The sequence below is a fragment of the Salvelinus alpinus genome, chromosome 22 (assembly GCF_045679555.1).
Source record: "Salvelinus alpinus chromosome 22, SLU_Salpinus.1, whole genome shotgun sequence".
NCBI lineage: Eukaryota > Metazoa > Chordata > Actinopteri > Salmoniformes > Salmonidae > Salvelinus > Salvelinus alpinus.
Genome location: NC_092107.1, coordinates 36,852,298 through 36,871,035, shown reverse-complemented (window position 1 = coordinate 36,871,035; position 18,738 = coordinate 36,852,298). Strand labels below are relative to the sequence as shown.

The window sequence follows — 18,738 nt, the reverse complement described above, 5'->3', positions numbered from 1 at the left end:
CAGTACAGACCTCCTCTACAAGGACACTACAGTACAGACCTCCTCTACAAGGACACTACAGCACAGACCTCCTCTACAAGGACACTACAGCACAGACCTCCTCTACAAGGACACTACAGTACAGACCTCCTCTACAAGGACACCACAGTACAGACCTCCTCTACAAGGACACTACAGTACAGACCTCCTCTACAAGGACACTACAGCACAGACCTCCTCTACAAGGACACTACAGTACAGACCTCCTCTACAAGGACACCACAGTACAGACCTCCTCTACAAGGACACTACAGTACAGACCTCCTCTACAAGGACACTACAGTACAGACCTCCTCTACAAGGACACTACAGTACAAACCTCCTATACAAGGACAGTACAGTACAGACCTCCTCTACAAGGACACTACAGTACAGACCTGCTCTACAAGGACACCACAGTACAGACCTCCTATACAAGGACACTACAGTACAGACCTCCTCTACAAGGACACTACAGTACAGACCTCCTCTACAAGGACACTACAGTACAGACCTCCTCTACAAGGACACTACAGCACAGACCTCCTCTACAAGGACACTACAGTACAGACCTCCTCTACAAGGACACTACAGTACAGACCTCCTCTACAAGGACAGTACAGTACAGACCTCCTCTACAAGGACACTACAGTACAGACCTCCTCTACAAGGACACTACAGCACAGACCTCCTCTACAAGGACACTACAGTACAGACCTCCTCTACAAGGACACTACAGTACAGACCTCCTCTACAAGGACACTACAGTACAGACCTCCTCTACAAGGATACCACAGTACAGACCTCCTATACAAGGACAGTACAGTACAGACCTCCTCTACAAGGACACTACAGCACATACCTCCTCTACAAGGAATCCACAGTACAGACCTCCTCTACAAGGACACCACAGTACAGACCTCCTCTACAAGGACACTACAGCACAGACCTCCTCTACAAGGAATCCACAGTACAGACCTCCTCTACAAGGACACCACAGTACAGACCTCCTCTACAAGGACACTACAGCACAGACCTCCTCTACAAGGAATCCACAGTACAGACCTCCTCTACAAGGACACCACAGTACAGACCTCCTCTACAAGGACACCACAGTACAGACCTCCTCTACAAGGACACTGCAGTACAGACCTCCTCTACAAGGACACTACAGTACAGACCTCCTCTACAAGGACACTGCAGTACAGACCTCCTCTACAAGGACACTACAGTACAGACCTCCTCTACAAGGACACTACAGTACAGACCTCCTCTACAAGGACAGTACAGTACAGACCTCCTCTACAAGGACACTACAGTACAGACCTCCTCTACAAGGACACTACAGCACAGACCTCCTCTACAAGGACACTACAGTACAGACCTCCTCTACAAGGACACTACAGCACAGACCTCCTCTACAAGGACACTACAGTACAGACCTCCTCTACAAGGACACTACAGCACAGACCTCCTCTACAAGGACACTACAGCACAGACCTCCTCTACAAGGACACTACAGTACAGACCTCCTCTACAAGGACACTACAGTACAGACCTCCTCTACAAGGACACTACAGTACAGACCTCCTCTACAAGGATACCACAGTACAGACCTCCTATACAAGGACAGTACAGTACAGACCTCCTCTACAAGGACACTACAGCACATACCTCCTCTACAAGGAATCCACAGTACAGACCTCCTCTACAAGGACACCACAGTACAGACCTCCTCTACAAGGACACTACAGCACAGACCTCCTCTACAAGGAATCCACAGTACAGACCTCCTCTACAAGGACACCACAGTACAGACCTCCTCTACAAGGACACTACAGCACAGACCTCCTCTACAAGGAATCCACAGTACAGACCTCCTCTACAAGGACACCACAGTACAGACCTCCTCTACAAGGACACCACAGTACAGACCTCCTCTACAAGGACACTGCAGTACAGACCTCCTCTACAAGGACACTACAGTACAGACCTCCTCTACAAGGACACTGCAGTACAGACCTCCTCTACAAGGACACTACAGTACAGACCTCCTCTACAAGGACACTACAGTACAGACCTCCTCTACAAGGACAGTACAGTACAGACCTCCTCTACAAGGACACTACAGCACAGACCTCCTCTACAAGGACACTACAGTACAGACCTCCTCTACAAGGACACTACAGCACAGACCTCCTCTACAAGGACACTACAGTACAGACCTCCTCTACAAGGACACTACAGCACAGACCTCCTCTACAAGGACACTACAGCACAGACCTCCTCTACAAGGACACTACAGTACAGACCTCCTCTACAAGGACACTACAACTGATTCCCACTTACCGCTAATTGCGTCAAATTATATTTGCCTGCGGCGACAATTTCTAAAAGTTAGCTTTACACAGTTTACACAGTTGTAACAAATCTGAACCTTGACTACATCTTTTGTGACCCCCCCCATAGATGAAACTATAATAGGATGTTATGTGCATCGCCTGCAGTTGCTCCTGGTTTTGTACATAATTAGTTGCCAATGATGGTTGAGACAATTCACCGTTCATTTTAGTGTACTATTTAGGTTGGGTGATGCACTGATCATGTGTTGTGTTTTAATAACTTCTGGTTTAGGTTAGGAACTTGTAAGGGTTGATAAATCCACTATGGTATAATACTCAACCTATTGATGTCACACTGGGACAACACTGCTCCCTGCTGGTGAGACAGATATTACTGTTCCTTACTGGTGAGATAGATATTACTGTTCTCTACTGGTTCTGATAGATATTACTGTTCTCTACTGGTTCCGATAGATATTACTGTTCTCTACTGGTTCTGATAGATATTGCTGTTCCCTACTGGTTCTGATAGATATTACTGTTCCTTACTGGTGAGACAGATATTACTGTTCCCTACTGGTTCTGATAGATATTACTGTTCCCTACTGGTTCTGATAGATATTACTGTTCCCTACTGGTGAGATAGATATTACTGTTCCCTACTGGTTCTGATAGATATTACTGTTCCCTACTGGTTCTGATAGATATTACTGTTCCCTACTGGTGAGATAGATATTACTGTTCCCTACTGGTTCTGATAGATATTACTGTTCTCTACTGGTTCCGATAGATATTACTGTTCTCTACTGGTTCTGATAGATATTGCTGTTCCCTACTGGTTCTGATAGATATTACTGTTCCCTACTGGTTCTGATATATATTACTGTTCCCTACTGGTTCTGGTAGCAGCAGATCTATACATGTGAGAGATGGCGATAGGCAATGGTAAAATTGAATCGAGTGAATAACAGTGGCCACCGAGGTGGGGAGAAGCGTCGCTAGAAGCGAGGTTACTGAGAGGTTTCCGTTGTGGCTTTCTCCAGTAAAAAGTTTAACATCACAGCGTTCAAGGTCTGGAGTCCCTCCATCAGGTTCTGAAGTAGCTCCTCGTGTCTTTCAATGGTGACTCCTTGCAGGGAGACAGTGTTGTGGAGCTGGTCTGTGTCTGCTGGGTGAGTCATGGCCAGTTTGTACTATCACGACTTAGGATATGACCCAGATGGAGACACAGAGGCCGATGGTTCGGTTCTCAGAATATTTATTATAAAAAAGGGGTAGGCAAAAAGGCAGGTCGAGGGCAGGCAGAGGTTTGTAGTCCAAAGCAGAGTCAAAAGGGACAGAACGGCAGGCAGAAAGGTTGGAAACAGGAAGACTAGAAAACAAGAACTAGAGAGTCGGTAACACACGAAAAACACGCTGGGACAACCTAGACAAGACAAGTCGAACTGGCAACAGACAAACAGAAAATGCAGGTATAAATACACAGGGGATAATAGGGGATAATAGGAGACACCTGTTGGGGGGTGGAAAAGATCATGGTGTGACATAGTTAGATTTGTTTTGGTTTGTTGCATTGAAAAAGGGCTGATATAAAGTTGATCCGATCACTGAAAAAACGTTGATCTATACAGTGAACACTAATGGGGCCAAGTTCAAACTCTTATGCCTGGCATTTCTTCTGCGCGACAGGAGGATGTGCGCTGCCTATGACTTATGAAAGCGTATTCGTGCCGTGCATCAACTAAAATGGTATCAGAAACCCCGGTGAGTAATTTTCGTCTCTACATTTGGAACACAACCAAGCTATTTTCAGTCAATTTAATCTAGCACTCCTAGGACATAAACAAAAGGTTTTGACATTCTTCACATTTTTTTACCAATAAACCTTCACACCATAAATATCCATCATTGTAGCCCAGTGTAAAACAACTCATTCCAGGACATGCATACAGTTTCAAATCAAATGTTCAAATCAAATTGTATTTGTCATATGTGCCAGGTATAGTAGACTTTACAGTGAAATGCTGACTTACAAGCCCTTGTAATGCATACACAGTTTGTCATTGTAGTCATTTTCCACAAGTGTACACTGGGCCCTCTCTGGGAGTTGTTTGGGGAGGCCCAGGCATGCAACAATAGGGGCCTCTCTGGGAGTTGTTTAGGGAGGCCCAGGCATGCAACAATAGGACCCTCTCTGGGAGTTGTGGCCCAGGTGTGCAACAATAGGGCCCTCTCTGGGAGTTGTTTAGGGAGGCCCAGGCATGCAACAATAGAAAGTGAGTGAGTGACAAATTCAGTCACACATGGTCAGAGTATCATCAAAACATGTGTTGTGTCATTATGTAACCATAACAGGACCCCGCCCCCTCTGTGCAAGGCCCCATATCCTTCCATAACAGGACCCCCCCCCCTTCTCTCTGCGGAGCCCCATTTCCTTCCATCTTGCCTGAGTACCTCAGCAGGAATAGCAACAGATCAATTGCTATTGAGCGGGGCGGCAGCGTCCAAGTAGAAAAAGGGCTGACATTCTAGTTTGTTTTTGCAGGGACATCCAGGCGTGTTAATATGGTACAGGTTTGTTAGAGTTTCAAAAGAGGAGAGTTGAACGATCCAAAGACAGCCTGTCACCTCAGAGAGCCCTGAGACTCTGGCCTCTCTCATCACTCTGCTACCTCTCATCACTCTGGTACCTCTCATCACTCTGGTGCCTCTCTCATCACTCTTGCCTCTCTCATCACTCTTGCCTCTCTCATCAATCTGGTACCTCTCATCACTCTGGTACCTCTCATCACTCTGGTACCTCTCTCATCACTCTGGCCTCTCTCATCACTCTGGTCCCTCTCATCACTCTGGTACCTCTCTCATCACTCTGGTACCTCTCATCACTCTGGCCTCACTCATCACTATGGCCTCACTCATCACTATGGCCTCTCTCATCACTGGTCCCTCTCATCACTCTGGTCCCTCTCACCACTCTGGTCCCTCTCATCACTCTGGCCTCTCATCACTCTGGCCTTTCTCATCACTCTGGCCTGTGTTAGCCTGCAGGGCTACAGCTTATACAGCCTCGCCAGGCCTCTAGTGACCGAGCCTCTCTCTGATCCTCTCTCCTTGTTAGAGGGCTCTGTGAGAAGAGATATCCTACCAGAGAGCTGGGTGAAGTTAGTGCTATGTTTCCTAAACCCATATAATCCTATCAAATCAGGGGCTAGGGGCTAGGGGCTAGGGGCTGGGGGCTAGGAGGCAGACAGGGGTTTGATTTCTGACTGAGCACTGAAAGAAAAGGAGAATGAAAGCTTGTGGGCCTGCAGTGAGAGAACACTCTCGTTTCATTCGATTTCATTAGGATACCTGTCAAACATTACAACGAGCTGAGAGAGGTGTAAAGAGGACAAGCTGAGAGAGGTGTAAAGAGGACAAGCTGAGAGAGGTTTAAAGAGGACAAGCTGAGTGAGGATCAATGTAAGATGGAGGATCTTTTATTATAATAACTGACTTTGAGAAGGCACAACAACACACTCCTGTGGTCAATAGAGGTGTTTCTTTTTGTTTCCTACTTGACCAACATGTGTTTGTTGGTTGTTTCTAATTGGACATCATGTGTTTGTTGGTGGTTTCTATTTGTCCATCATGTGTTTGTTGGTGGTTTCTATTTGGACATCATGTGTTTCTTGGTGTTTCTCTCTGGTCTCAGGAGGATGATGAAACACTTTGGAGCAAACAGACAGAACAGCAGCCCAAAGCTGGAAGCTAAGATGGCGAATATCTCCACAGCGACAGTGTACTTCCCAGGAGAGCTGACGTAGGCAGGGACGAAGGATATCCACACAGCACAGAAGATCAGCATGCTGAAGGTGATGAACTTGGCCTCGTTGAAGTTGTCTGGGAGTTTCCTGGCCAGGAAGGCTAAGAGGAGACAAAGGGAGGCCAGCAGGCCTATGTAGCCCAGCACCAGAGAGAAGCCGACCACAGAGCCCACCTCACACTCCAGGACCACCCTCGGTCCCCGACCCTCTCTGCCGCCCCTCTCAGCCGGCCGGGGTGGAGCTAGGATCAGCCACAGCACACAGATCAGCACCTGTGGAAGGGAAAGGAGTTTGGAAGGAAAAAGCAAGCACAGTTACCATAACAACAGAATATGGTCAGTGAAGGAAATAAATAAATTCCAATAGACTACAGTAAAAACTAGACGTTGACCTGGATGAGTGTACAGATGGAGATACCCATCCTCTGCTGGGTGGGGCTGAAGAATCTCATCAGGTTCTCTCCAGGCAGAGTGGCCCTGAAGGCCACCAGCACCACCACAGTCCTGCTGAGCAGACAGGAGATGCAGAACACAAAGCTTATACCAAACAGGGTGTGTCTCAGCATGCACGTCCATGGCTTCGGCCGGCCAATGAAAACCAGTGCACACAGGAAGCAGAGCTTCAGTGACAGCAGGAGCAGGAAGCTGAGCTCAGAGTTGTTGGCTTTCACCTGAAATGAGACAGAGAATTAAAATTTAGACTGAGTAACATCATAAATCTCATCCTTATGTGACACAGTTCGGTAACATTTCGCTATGCCACAAGCAGTTAACTACACCCGCAATAGAATCTGTTAAATATGTGTATGTGACCAATAACATCTGTTAAATATGTGAACAATAGCATCGGTTAAATATATGACCAATTACATCAGCTAAATATGTGACCAATTACATCAGCTAAATATGTGACCAATAACATATGTTAAATATGTGACCAATACCATCTGTTACATATATGACCAATAACATCTGTTAACTTTCAGTGATACCCATCCCGGATCCGGGATCCTCCTCATCAAAAAAGCTGACTAGCATAGCCTACCCTAACGGGACAGGGATATCATATAATATAATTTTCATGAAATCACAAGTCCAATACAGCAAATTAAAGATAAACATCTTGTGAATCCAGCCATCATTTCCGATTTTTAAAATGTTTTACAGCGAAAACACAATATGTATTTCTATTAGCTAACCACAATAGCCAAACACACAACCGCATATTTTCACCATGTTTCCACCGCATAGGTAGCTTTCACAAAACCGACAAAATAGAGATATAATTAGTCACTAACCAAGAAACAACTTCATCAGATGACAGTCTTATAACATGTTATACAATACATTTATGTTTTGTTCGAACAATTTGCATATTTGAGGTATAAATCATAGTTTTACATTGCAGCTACCATCACAAATAGCACCGAAGCAGCCAGAATAATTACAGAGAGCAACGTGAAATACATAAATACTCATCATAAAACATTTATGAAAAATACATGGTGTACAGCAAATGAATCCAGCCAATATTTCCAATTTTTTAAGTGTTTTACAGCGAAAACACAATGTAGAATTATATTAGCTTACCACAATAGCCAAACACACAAACACATTTATTCACTGCAGAGGTAGCTTTCGCAAAAACCAGCAAAAGATATAAAATTAAATCACTTACCTTTGGACAACTTCATCAGATGACAGTCTTATAACATCATGTTATACAATACACTTATGTTTTGTTCGAAAATGTGCATATTTAGCGCTGCAATCGTGGTTATACATTGTGAATATGTAGCAACATTTTCCCCAGAATGTCCGGAGATATTTTGTACACTCACCTAATCTGACCAAAGAACTCATCAATAACTTTACATAAAAATACTTGTGGTATGGCAAATGAAAGATACACTGGTTCTTAATGCAACCGCTGTGTTAGATTTTTTAAAATAACTTTACCATAACATACAGCTTGCGTTATTGTGAGACAGCACTCACCAACACGGCGGAGAATAGGAGTCAATATTTTACCCCGAAATACGAAATAACATCATACATTTTTTCTTACTTTTGCTGAGCTTCCATCAGAATGTTGTACAAGGAGTCCTTGGTCCAGAATAAATCGTTGTTTGGTTTTAGAATGTCCATTTCTTCTGTCGAATTCGCGCCACAATGCTAGCCAATGTTGCTAACATTCCCACCCTCTCTTGGCGCAAAGAACGGAAAACTCCAAAAGTCCCAATAAACGTTGAATAAACTGATGAAACTCGGTTTAAAAAAACTACTTTATGATGTTTTTCTAATATGTATCAAATAAAATCAGAGCCGGAGATATTCGCCGTGTACACCGAACGCTTTTCAGAAGGCAATGTCGAGGTCCTTCTCGCGCCTTAGAAAACTGACAAAATGGCTGACCTGCCATTCCAAAAGCTCTTGTTCGACCTCAGATAGAGCTAGACACCCCATTCCACCTTCCACTGCCTGTTGACATCTAGTGGAAGGCGTATGAAGTGCATGCATATCGATAAATATAAGGCAATTGAATAGGCAGGCCCTGAAACAGAGCCTCGTTTTCAGATTTTTCACTTCCTGTATGGAAGTTTGCTGCAAAATGAGTTCTGTTTTACTCACAGATATAATTCAAACAGTTTTAGAAACTTGAGAGTGTTTTCTATCCAATAGTAATAATACTATGCATATTGTATGATCTAGAATAGAGTACGAGGCCGTTTAAATTGGGCACGATTTTTCCCAAAGTGAAAACAGCACCCCCCTATTGACAATAAGTTTTAAATATGTGACCAATTACATCTGCTAAATATGTGACCAATAACAACTTCTTATGGCTGCAATCCCGTTAACGGGATCGATATGACAACAGCCAGTGAAAGTGCAGGGCGACAAATTCAAACAACAGAAATCTCATAATAAAAATTCCTCAAACATACAAGTACTGTATCTTATACCATTTTAAAGGTAATCTTGTTGTTAATTCCACCACAGTGTCTGATTTCAAAAAGGCTTTACAGCGAAAGCACCACAAACGATTATGTTAGGTCACCGCCAAATCACAGAAAAACACAGCGATTTTTGCAGCCAAAGACCGGAGTCACAAAAAGCAGAAATAGAGATAAAATGAATCACTAACCTTTGATGATTTTCATCAGATGACACTCATAGGACTTCATGTTACACAATACATGTCTGTTTTGTTCGGTAAAGTTCCAAAAACATCCTTTGATTTTGCAGAGAGCCACATCAATTTCCAGAAATACTCATAATAAACGTTGATCAAAGATCAAGTGTTACACATGGAATTTTAGATCCACTTCTCCTTAATGCAACCGCTGTGTCAGATTTCAAAAAAGCTTTACGGAAAAAGCAAACCATGCAATAATCTGAGGTCGGCGCCCAGAGCCCAATCAAGACAAAAATATATCCGCCATAGTCAGAAATAACATTATAAATATTTACTTACCTTTGATGATCTTCATCAGAATGCACTCCCAGGAATCCCAGTTCCAAAATAAATGTTTGATTTGTTCGGTAATGTCCATCATTTATGTCCAAATAGCTACTTTTGTTAGCGCAATTGGTAAACAAATCCAAAGTCACGAAGCGCATTCACTAAAAGCAGATGAAATGTCAAAAAGTTCCGTTACAGTCAGTAGAAACATGTCAAACGATGTATTGAATCAATCTTTAGGATGTTTTTAACATAAATCTTCAATAATGTTCCAACCGGAGAATTCCTTTGTCTTCAGAAAAGCGATAGAACAGAGCTTGCTCTCACATGAATGCGCATGGTAAGGGCATGTCCAGGTCATGGTAGACCTTACTCAATCCCCTCTCATTCGGCCCCACTTCACAGTAGAAGCATCAGACAATGTTCTAAAGACTGTTGACATCTAGTGGAAGCCTTAGGAAGTGCAAAATGACCCATATCCCACTGTGTATTTGATAGGGGCTGAGTTGAAAATCGAGCAACCTCAGATTTCCCACTTCCTGGTTGGATTTTTTCTCAGGTTTTTGCCTGCCATATGAGTTGTGTTATACTCACAGACATCATTCAAACAGCTTTATCAACTTCAGAGTGTTTCCAATCCAAATAAACTAATAATATGCATATATTAGCAACTGGGACTGAGTAGCAGGCAGTTTATTCTGGGCACCTCTGGGCACCTTTTCATCCAAGCTACTCAATACTGCCCCGCAGCCATAAGAAGTTTTAAATATATGACCAATAACATCTGCTAAATATGTGACCAATAACACCTGCTAAATATGTGACCAATAACATATGTTAAATATGTGACCAATAACATCTGTTAAATATATGACCAATTACATCTGCTAAATATGTGACCAATAACATCTGCCTAATATGTGACCAATAACATCTGATAAATATGTGACCAATAACATCTGGCTAATATGTAACCAATAACATCTGATAAATATGTGACCAATAACATCTGATAAATATGTGACCAATAACATCTGATAAATATGTGTGTCACGCCTTGACCTTAGAGAGCTTTTTATGTCTCTATTTTGGTTTGGTCAGGGTGTGATTTGGGTGGGCATTCTATGTTCCTTTTTCTATGTTTTGTATTTCTTTGTTTTGGCCGGGTATGGTTCTCAATCAGGGACAGCTGTCTATCGTTGTCTCTGATTGGGAACCATACTTTCGTAGCTTTTCCCCACCTATGCTTTGTGGGAAGTTATTTTCCACAAGCAGACCAAGCAGCGTGGTATAGAGGAGCAGAGGGTTCAGGACTCCTGGACATGGGAGGAGATATTGGACGGAAAGGGACCCTGGTGACAGGCTGGGGAATATCGCCACCCGAAAAAGGAACTGGAGGCAGCTAAAGCTGAGAGGCGGCGATATGAGGCGAGTCAGCGAAGCAGGCACGAGAGGCAGCCCCCCAATTTTTTTAGGAGGGGGCACACGGGGAGGTTGGCGGAGTCAGGCGATAGAACTGAGCCAACTCCCCGTGCTTACCGGAAGCAGCGTGGTACTGGTCAGGCACCGTGTTATGCGGTAAAGCGCACGGTGTCTCCAGTGCGCGCTCATAGCCCAGAGCGCTATATGCCAGACCCCTGTAACTGCCATAAGAGAGTGGGCATCCAGCCAGGGCGGATTGTGGCAGCTCAGCGCGCTTGGTCTCCGATGCGTCGTTTCGGCCCAGGGTATCCTGCACCGGCTCTGCGCACTGTGTCTCCGGTGCGCTGGGACTGTTCAGTTCGTCCTTCCTGCGCTCCGCCCGTGCCGGGCTATAGTGGGCATTGAGCCAAGTGGAGATGTGCTCCACTCACTACTTGTAGTTGTATAGTCTGTAGTATGTTAGTAACTCCACGCACTACTTGTGGCTGTATAGTCTGTTAGTAACTCCACTCACTACTTGTAGTTGTTTAGTCTGTTAGTAACTCCACTCACTACTTGTAGTTGTATAGTCTGTTAGTAACTCCACTCACTACTTGTAGTTGTATAGTCTGTTTGTATCTCCACTCACTACTTGTAGCTGTATAGTCTGTTAGTAACTCCACTCACTACTTGTAGTTGTCTAGTCTGTTAGTAACTCCACTCACTACGTGTAGTTGTATGGTCTGTTAGTATCTCCACTCACTACTTGTGGCTGTATAGTATGTTAGTAACTCCACTCACTACTTGTAGTTGTCTAGTCTGTTAGTAACTCCACTCACTACTTGTAGTTGTATGGTCTGTTAGTAACTCCACTCACTACTTGTAGTTGTATAGTCTGTTAGTAACTCCACTCACTACTTGTAGTTGTATAGTCTTTTAGTAACTCCACTCATAACTTGTAGTTGTATAGTCTGTTAGTAACTCCACTCACTACTTGTAGTTGTTTAGTCTTTTAGTAACTCCACTCATAACTTGTAGTTGTATAGTCTGTTAGTAACTCCACTCACTACTTGTAGTTGTATAGTCTTTTAGTAACTCCACTCATAACTTGTAGTTGTATAGTCTGTTAGTAACTCCACTCACTACTTGTAACTGTATAGTCTGTTTGTATGTGTTGTTGGTCTTGGCTAGCTTAATGTTCCAGGGGGTAGCTAGCTAGTGGCTGCTAGCATCGTCATGAAAAGAGGCATGAGGGAAGCCCTACAATATTACACTTTTCGAAATAGTGAGAATGTTCTGGAGCATACAATGTTGAAAAGTAATCTGTAGACATGTTGTAGTTTTCTTTAATGTAGTTTTGAAATTGACTAAAAACAAGCAGACCACAATAAAATTGTGTTTGAAAAAGGTAAACTATTTCCTGTCAGTCAATGGTTAACCTAGGTTAACCACAGGTTGTCTCTCTTGAAAAAGACATGTTATCTCAATGAGTTAACCTGTATAAATAAAGGTAAACATTTTTTATATATATTTAAAAAAAATTGTACCAACTGATGTGGCTCATGCAATGGAATGGATTTTTTGCAATGTCAGTTGAGTTGACTCAACAAATCATAGCACAGATTGAAGGGTACACTTCCAGCTTTTACTGGCATTGGTACACTCAAAGGAGACGTTTGTAAATTCACTCTGGTGTGCCAGAGAGCGCGCAGAGTGCGCTTTAGGCGTTCTTACATTCAGAGCATTGTCAGATTGTCCGTTGGTAAATTCAGATGGTTTTCGCACCCGGAGGGTTTAGAGAACACACTGGATGCTCTGGCCGAGGAGTAGTGTTGATCGAGCATTCTGACCTCACAACGGCAGTCAAGCACTCAAGAAAACGTGCTAACGTTAGCTAGCTTGCTTGCTACTTCCAGACATAAATGAGAGATCACCTCACTCTGACCATTTTATTTGCCCTAGCAAAGCTGGTTAGGCTGCTTTCATGTTATCCAGCGCGTTGGTGACTACAACTGGGTTGCTGGCAACACTTGAATTAAGCTATTTAGAATCAGAGGAGAGTGCTCTGAAATCGGAATAGATTAGCCAGAGTGAATTTATGAACGCATCCAAAATGTCTGCCAGTCCGTCCATTATGCCATCACTGACTTTAATGGGGATGCCCGTTCTATTCATTGTATTTCTATGATCATATGATTCTACTCACCAGGGGCGTATGGCGGTGGTAGAAGAAGGTGGCCAGGGCACCAGCTGTGAGCGTTGCCCCGAAAACTGAGATGATGGATAGGATGACACCCATGGTGTCGCTGTAGGAGAGGAAGTCCACCAGCTGTGGGACGCAGGCTGTACGATCAGGGTTGGACCAGAACCGCTCTGGACACCTGATACACTCAACTGACCCTGACAGAGAAGGAACAGAAATCAAGAGTCAGGATCAGAACCAGTCAGGATCAGAAATCAAGAGTCAGGATCAGAACCAGTCAGGATCAGAACCAGTCAGAATCAGAACCAGTCAGAATCAGAACCAGTCAGATTCAGGACCAGTCAGAGTGAGGACCAGTCAGAATCAGGACCAGTCAAATTCAGGACCTGTCAGATTCAGAACCTGTCAGATTCAGGACCAGTAAGAATCAGGACCTGTCAGATTCAGGACCAGTCAGAACAAGTCAGAATCAGGACCAGTCAGAATCAGGACCAGTCAGAATCAGGACCAGTCAGAATCAGAACCAGTCAGAATCAGGACCAGTCAGAATCAGGACCAGTCAGAATCAGGACCAGTCAGAATCAGGACCAGTCAAAATCAGAACCAGTCAGAATCAGAAACTGTCAGGATTGAGTCAAAAAATGAATTGGAATGAGAAAAGTTGATAGACTACCTGTTGTGTTGCTGATCTCTCCCTCAGCGCAGGACAGACAGTCGAAGCAGCACACAGGCTTCCCCTTCTGTACCGCATGCCTGGTACCAGGGGGGCAGGCAGCACTGCATATAGACACAGGGACCTAGCAGACGGTGGGGAGGATGCAGTCATCATCATCATCATCATCATCATCGCTATTATCACCATTATTACACACACACACACACACACACACACACACACACACACACACACACACACACACACACACACACACACACACACACACACACACACACACACACACACACACACACACACACACACACACACACAGGCAGGTTTGCTGGGCCTCTCTTGGGACTATGTGAGGAATCTGACCACATAAATATTCTACATTCAGTATCATGTTGTTGACAGAGCTTCCTGTCTGACCTAACATTCAGTATCATGTTGTTGACAGAGCTTCCTGTCTGATCTAGCATTCAGTATCATGTTGTTGACAGAGATTCCTGTCTGACCTAACATTCAGTATCATATTGTTGACAGAGCTTCCTGTCTGACCTAACATTCACCTGTTATTTGGTGTTTTTTTCTGTCTTTCTCTTTGCTGTATGTCTGCCTCAGGGTGAGAAACTAAACAAGTCTCTTTCTCTCTCTCACACACACACACACACACACACACACACACACACACACACAGACAGACAGACAGACAGACAGACAGACAGACAGACAGACAGACAGACAGACAGACAGACAGACAGACAGACAGACAGACAGACAGACAGACAGACAGACAGACAGACAGACAGACAGACAGACAGACAGACAGACAGACAGACAGACAGACAGACAGACAGACAGACAGACAGACAGACAGACAGACAGACAGACACACTCCTCTCTGCCTCAGAGAAACCAAGCTAAATGGTACTCACCTCGTCTCCGCTGCCCCCTCCCCACACCACATTCTCCATATTGATGTGAAACTGGTCGTCCACTCCCACTGAAGACAGAAAATGGCCGACCTGGACAAACTCTGCCTTCCCTTCGGGGGTCACATGCCAGTTGATGATGTCATAAGAGGCAGGCGGATCACCATTCATGTCGAAGTGGAACAAATCTCCCACAGGAGTACTGAAGTTCACTCCTCTCAGATAATGAACAATCTCAAAGACAAAAGGTTTATTGAAACAGGATTAAGAGTTAGAACCAGTTGTGGCTTTGGGTCTTTAGTACTAAAACAGTGTTCACTAGTAACACTAGTAAAGTGTTTCCACTGTATCCTGACTGGAAACATTAGTGTTGTTATCCTGAAAACAGATCAACATGCTATTGTCACCTGGCTGGGCTGAAGCTTCCTGATATCAGGGCACTGTCCACTATTAAAGGGTCCCTCCCCTGGTCGACAGGCCACCATGTCCTGAATGGCGTGGGCGATGGCGTACACAGCCTTGTACACATTGTAGCTGGCTCTCAGCTGAGACACGTCAGCGTACTGACTCTCCCCTTCACCTAGGATTGACACTTTATTTTACTGAGACAACATCGGGAATGGATCAGGACACAAAAACAGAGCATTAGTTGTAAACTCTCCCTCACCTATGACCTCTGAACCAGTACACTGTCGCCGGGACGACGGGGTCATGCTGAGGTCAATCCCCAGAGAACACCCAAAAATCTCCTCCCACAATTCCCTCAGGAAGGGGTCGGATTTCTGGTAGTCCCCATCAGGACGGAGGCGTGTTAGGAAAGGGCCCAGGCTGGGAATGACAGCTTTCTTCAGGGCAAATCCAATAGTCCCGGCAAGAGAGGGCAGGTTTTTTGGGGAAGAGAGAGTAGAGTAGGTGACCCAGGCCTCCGAGGCGATCCACTGCCTGTCTGTTATGTTCTGACGGACAACCTCTTCCATCAGGGCCTGGAGAATGAGATGGTTGAAAAGATCAAGATAGTCAAGTTGACATACATTATTATCAATTAGAAAAACTGGTGTCTATAAAGGGCATCAAGACATGGTAGGACAAAAAACACTCTGATACAGTTGTGTAACAAATACTTAACAATACTCTGACCAGTAACTGATTACCCGTGCATCCTGAGAGATAGCGAATGTCACCACCACTCTGGCAGTAGATCCTCTGATGGTGTCCACGATGTGCTTCATCCGTCTCTGAGATGGTACCTTGGGGATGACCATCAGTGAGAGAGAGGGAAGAGAGTCAGAGAAAATCAGAAAATCAGAGAGAGAGTTTCTATTTTAGATTAGTGGAGAGGGGGGGAAGCAGAGTAAAAGAGAGACAGAAAGAGAGAGTCTATTGTCAGATCATCAGAGTGAGGTCGTACCTTGGGGATGACCTCTGCGTAGGCGACACAAACCCCAGATCCGTGGAGATCTTGGAGAAGCATCTGAACCCCAAACTTCCCATAGTCATCATCCCCTGACACCAGCCCCACCCACTCCCAGCCCAGCTGATGCAGCAGCCTGACCATGCCCCGAGCCTGGAAAGCATCGCTGGGTATCGTACGAAAGAACGACGGGTACCTCCAGTTGTCACTCAAACACGCACAGGAGGCAAAATAACTCACCTGGGAGAGAACAGAGAGAGAGAGAGAGAGAACACACAGAGAGAGAGAGAGAGAGAGAGAGAGAGAGAGAGAGAGAGAGAGAGAGAGAGAGAGAGAGAGAGAGAGAGAGAGAGAGAGAGAGAGAGAGAGAGATGCAGAGAGAGAAAGATGCAGAGAAAGAGAGAACAGAGAGAATTCAAATATTTAAGAAGCAGATACCAGAGGGAGAGACAATTTAACATTATAGACAGAGAATCGTCTAGATTGATATTCATCATCTCTTTTCATCCCAGTCTGTACTCCAACCCCATGCCTCACCATGGGTAAATCAAACGGCCCGAGGGTCTGTGCCACCACGATGGAGGCTGAGGAGCGGGCATCACCGATGATGACGGGCACTTCAGGGGTTGCTCCACACTCTGTGTCCGCCACAGAGGCCTCCTGGCCGGTCACCATGGCTAGAGCTGCCCCCAGAGTTGTTCCCTCTGCCAGGCATGTGTCAGCAGCCAGGAACCCCAGGGTGAGGTTAGGAAGGAGGACTGGGTCACGGTTAATCTCCTCCACCGCAAAGATCATAGTCTGGAGCCAGCGGTAAGCACGCTGGTAGAAACTGACAGATGGAGGAAGGGAAGAGACAGGTAGAGAGGAGGTAACTGAAAACACTTTACACATGAAAACAATGACACAAAGCTGTCATCACACAATACTTCAGAGTTGCGTACATTGTACATGTCACATTTCCCTCAATACTCCTGAACTCCTGCTCTGGTAGAGGGGCGTCCACATGGACGGGGAACAGGCCTCCAATGATCACATCTCCTGCCCGATAAACACTGCCCGAGATGGGGTTAGCCATCAGCCGACAGGCCCCCCCTCCACCTCCAGACTGACCCCAGACATACCCAGGGATATGGAGGCAGCAGAGCAGCCACAGCCAGCCACAGAGGCACATCACCTGGATAGAGACAAGGTCGAGGACTGGGAAAGTCCGTCACCTGGAGGAGAGAGATCAAACCAAGATCTTACAGACAGAACACTGAGTAAATAGAATGACATGAACAAAAAAAAACGCTATCAATAAAGAGATACACCACGGACACCTGTAACCAGACATTTGTATGAAACAACAGTGATAGGCACACAAAAAATATATGTTCCATCTCTGCCCTACCTATCAACAGTAAACCTTATCCTGGTGAGAGAGACAGACAGTCAGACAGACAGACAGAGAGGATGCGTGTCTGTCAGTCTAGCATCTCCTGCAGAGAGTGAAAAAGGGAGAGGAAGAGGAGAGAAGGGGAGATGCTGATATAGGGAGAAATGAGCCCCCGGCTAAAAAACAGGCACGCAGCCACCAGGGGGTGCTTGTAGGGACGGGAGGGGCAGGAGGGGGTTAATTGGGGCTTGTTATTGGAGGATAACTTGGGGAACAGGTAATTGAGGGTAATTGGAGAAAGCCTATGAGGGTGATGTTATTGAAGGTAATGTAGTAGGAGAGGAGAATCAGCGTCTGTTCTTCAACAACATCTAATGTTACATCATACTTTATTCATTCTTATGAATGATTGTCTTAATAAAATACAGTGGGGCAAAAAAGTATTTAGTCAGCCACCAATTGTGCAAGTTCTCCCACTTAAAAAGATGAGAGAGGCCTGTAACTTTCATCATACGTACACTTCAACTATGACAGACAAAATGAGAAGAAAAAAATCCAGAAAATCACATTGTAGGATTTTTTATGAATTTATTTGCAAATTGCAAATTATTTATTTGCAAATTGAACACATTTTGCCATTGGGCTGATTTTTGGGTTGATATAGTAGGATTCCACCTTATTCCGGTATTATCTATTTGTCTGTTTGATGGCTCTGCTGTAGCGGGAAATTATGGTATGCATTCGTTTCCTCAGCCGTAGCCTCTGAGTTGACTGCGATGTCCCTGTGAGGGGTAGCTCTGTCAGTAGTAAGTAGGACAATGCACAAGAATGTTTTATGCCCATGATTTCAGACCTAAATGTCAAAGGTCACGTAGATGTACGCACTTAAAGTCAGTCCGTTACTTAAAGGACTCTCAGACCATGAGAAACAAGATTCTCTTGTCTGATGAAACCAAGATGGAACTCTTTGACCTGAATGCCAAGTGTCACGTCTGGAGGAAACCTGGCACCGTCCCTATGGTGAAGCATGGGGGTGGCAGCATCATGTTTTTCAGAGGCAGGGACTGGGAGACTAGTCAGGATTGAGGGAAAGATGAACGGAGCAAAGGACAGAGAGATCTTTG

General features: G+C 44.8%; 1 protein-coding gene across 2 annotated transcripts; it reads right to left on the bottom strand.

Moving 5' to 3' along the window:
• Positions 1-4,787: 4,787 nt before the first annotated feature.
• On the bottom strand, positions 4,788-17,410 carry LOC139549485 (extracellular calcium-sensing receptor-like). Of its 2 annotated transcripts, XM_071360039.1 has the most exons (11): positions 17,181-17,410; positions 16,777-17,068; positions 16,237-16,479; positions 15,980-16,075; positions 15,496-15,811; positions 15,236-15,408; positions 14,832-15,062; positions 13,909-14,032; positions 13,239-13,432; positions 6,558-6,836; positions 4,788-6,438 (listed from the first exon to the last, which is right to left on the bottom strand). In XM_071360039.1, the coding sequence occupies exons 1-11, from the start codon at positions 17,408-17,410 to the stop codon at positions 6,010-6,012; spliced, it is 2,607 nt and encodes an 868-aa protein (XP_071216140.1). In that variant the 3' UTR covers positions 4,788-6,009. The 2 variants fall into 2 exon arrangements, with proteins under 2 accessions (XP_071216140.1, XP_071216141.1); XM_071360040.1 differs by lacking the exon at positions 17,181-17,410 and having other exon boundaries at positions 15,236-15,395; positions 15,486-15,811; positions 16,777-17,049.
• Positions 17,411-18,738: the final 1,328 nt, after the last annotated feature.

Excerpts from the sequence above, each read along its gene's own strand:
- LOC139549485 (XM_071360039.1), bottom strand. The coding sequence starts at position 17,410 with ATGTGCCTCTGTGGCTGGCTGTGGCTGCTCTGCTGCCTCCATATCCCT. Across the intron at positions 15,409-15,495 it reads TACTGGTTCAGAGGTCATAG|GTGAAGGGGAGAGTCAGTAC; the intron begins GTGAGGGAGAGT and ends TGTCAATCCTAG. Across the intron at positions 6,439-6,557 it reads CCATCTGTACACTCATCCAG|GTGCTGATCTGTGTGCTGTG; the intron begins GTCAACGTCTAG and ends TCCCTTCCACAG.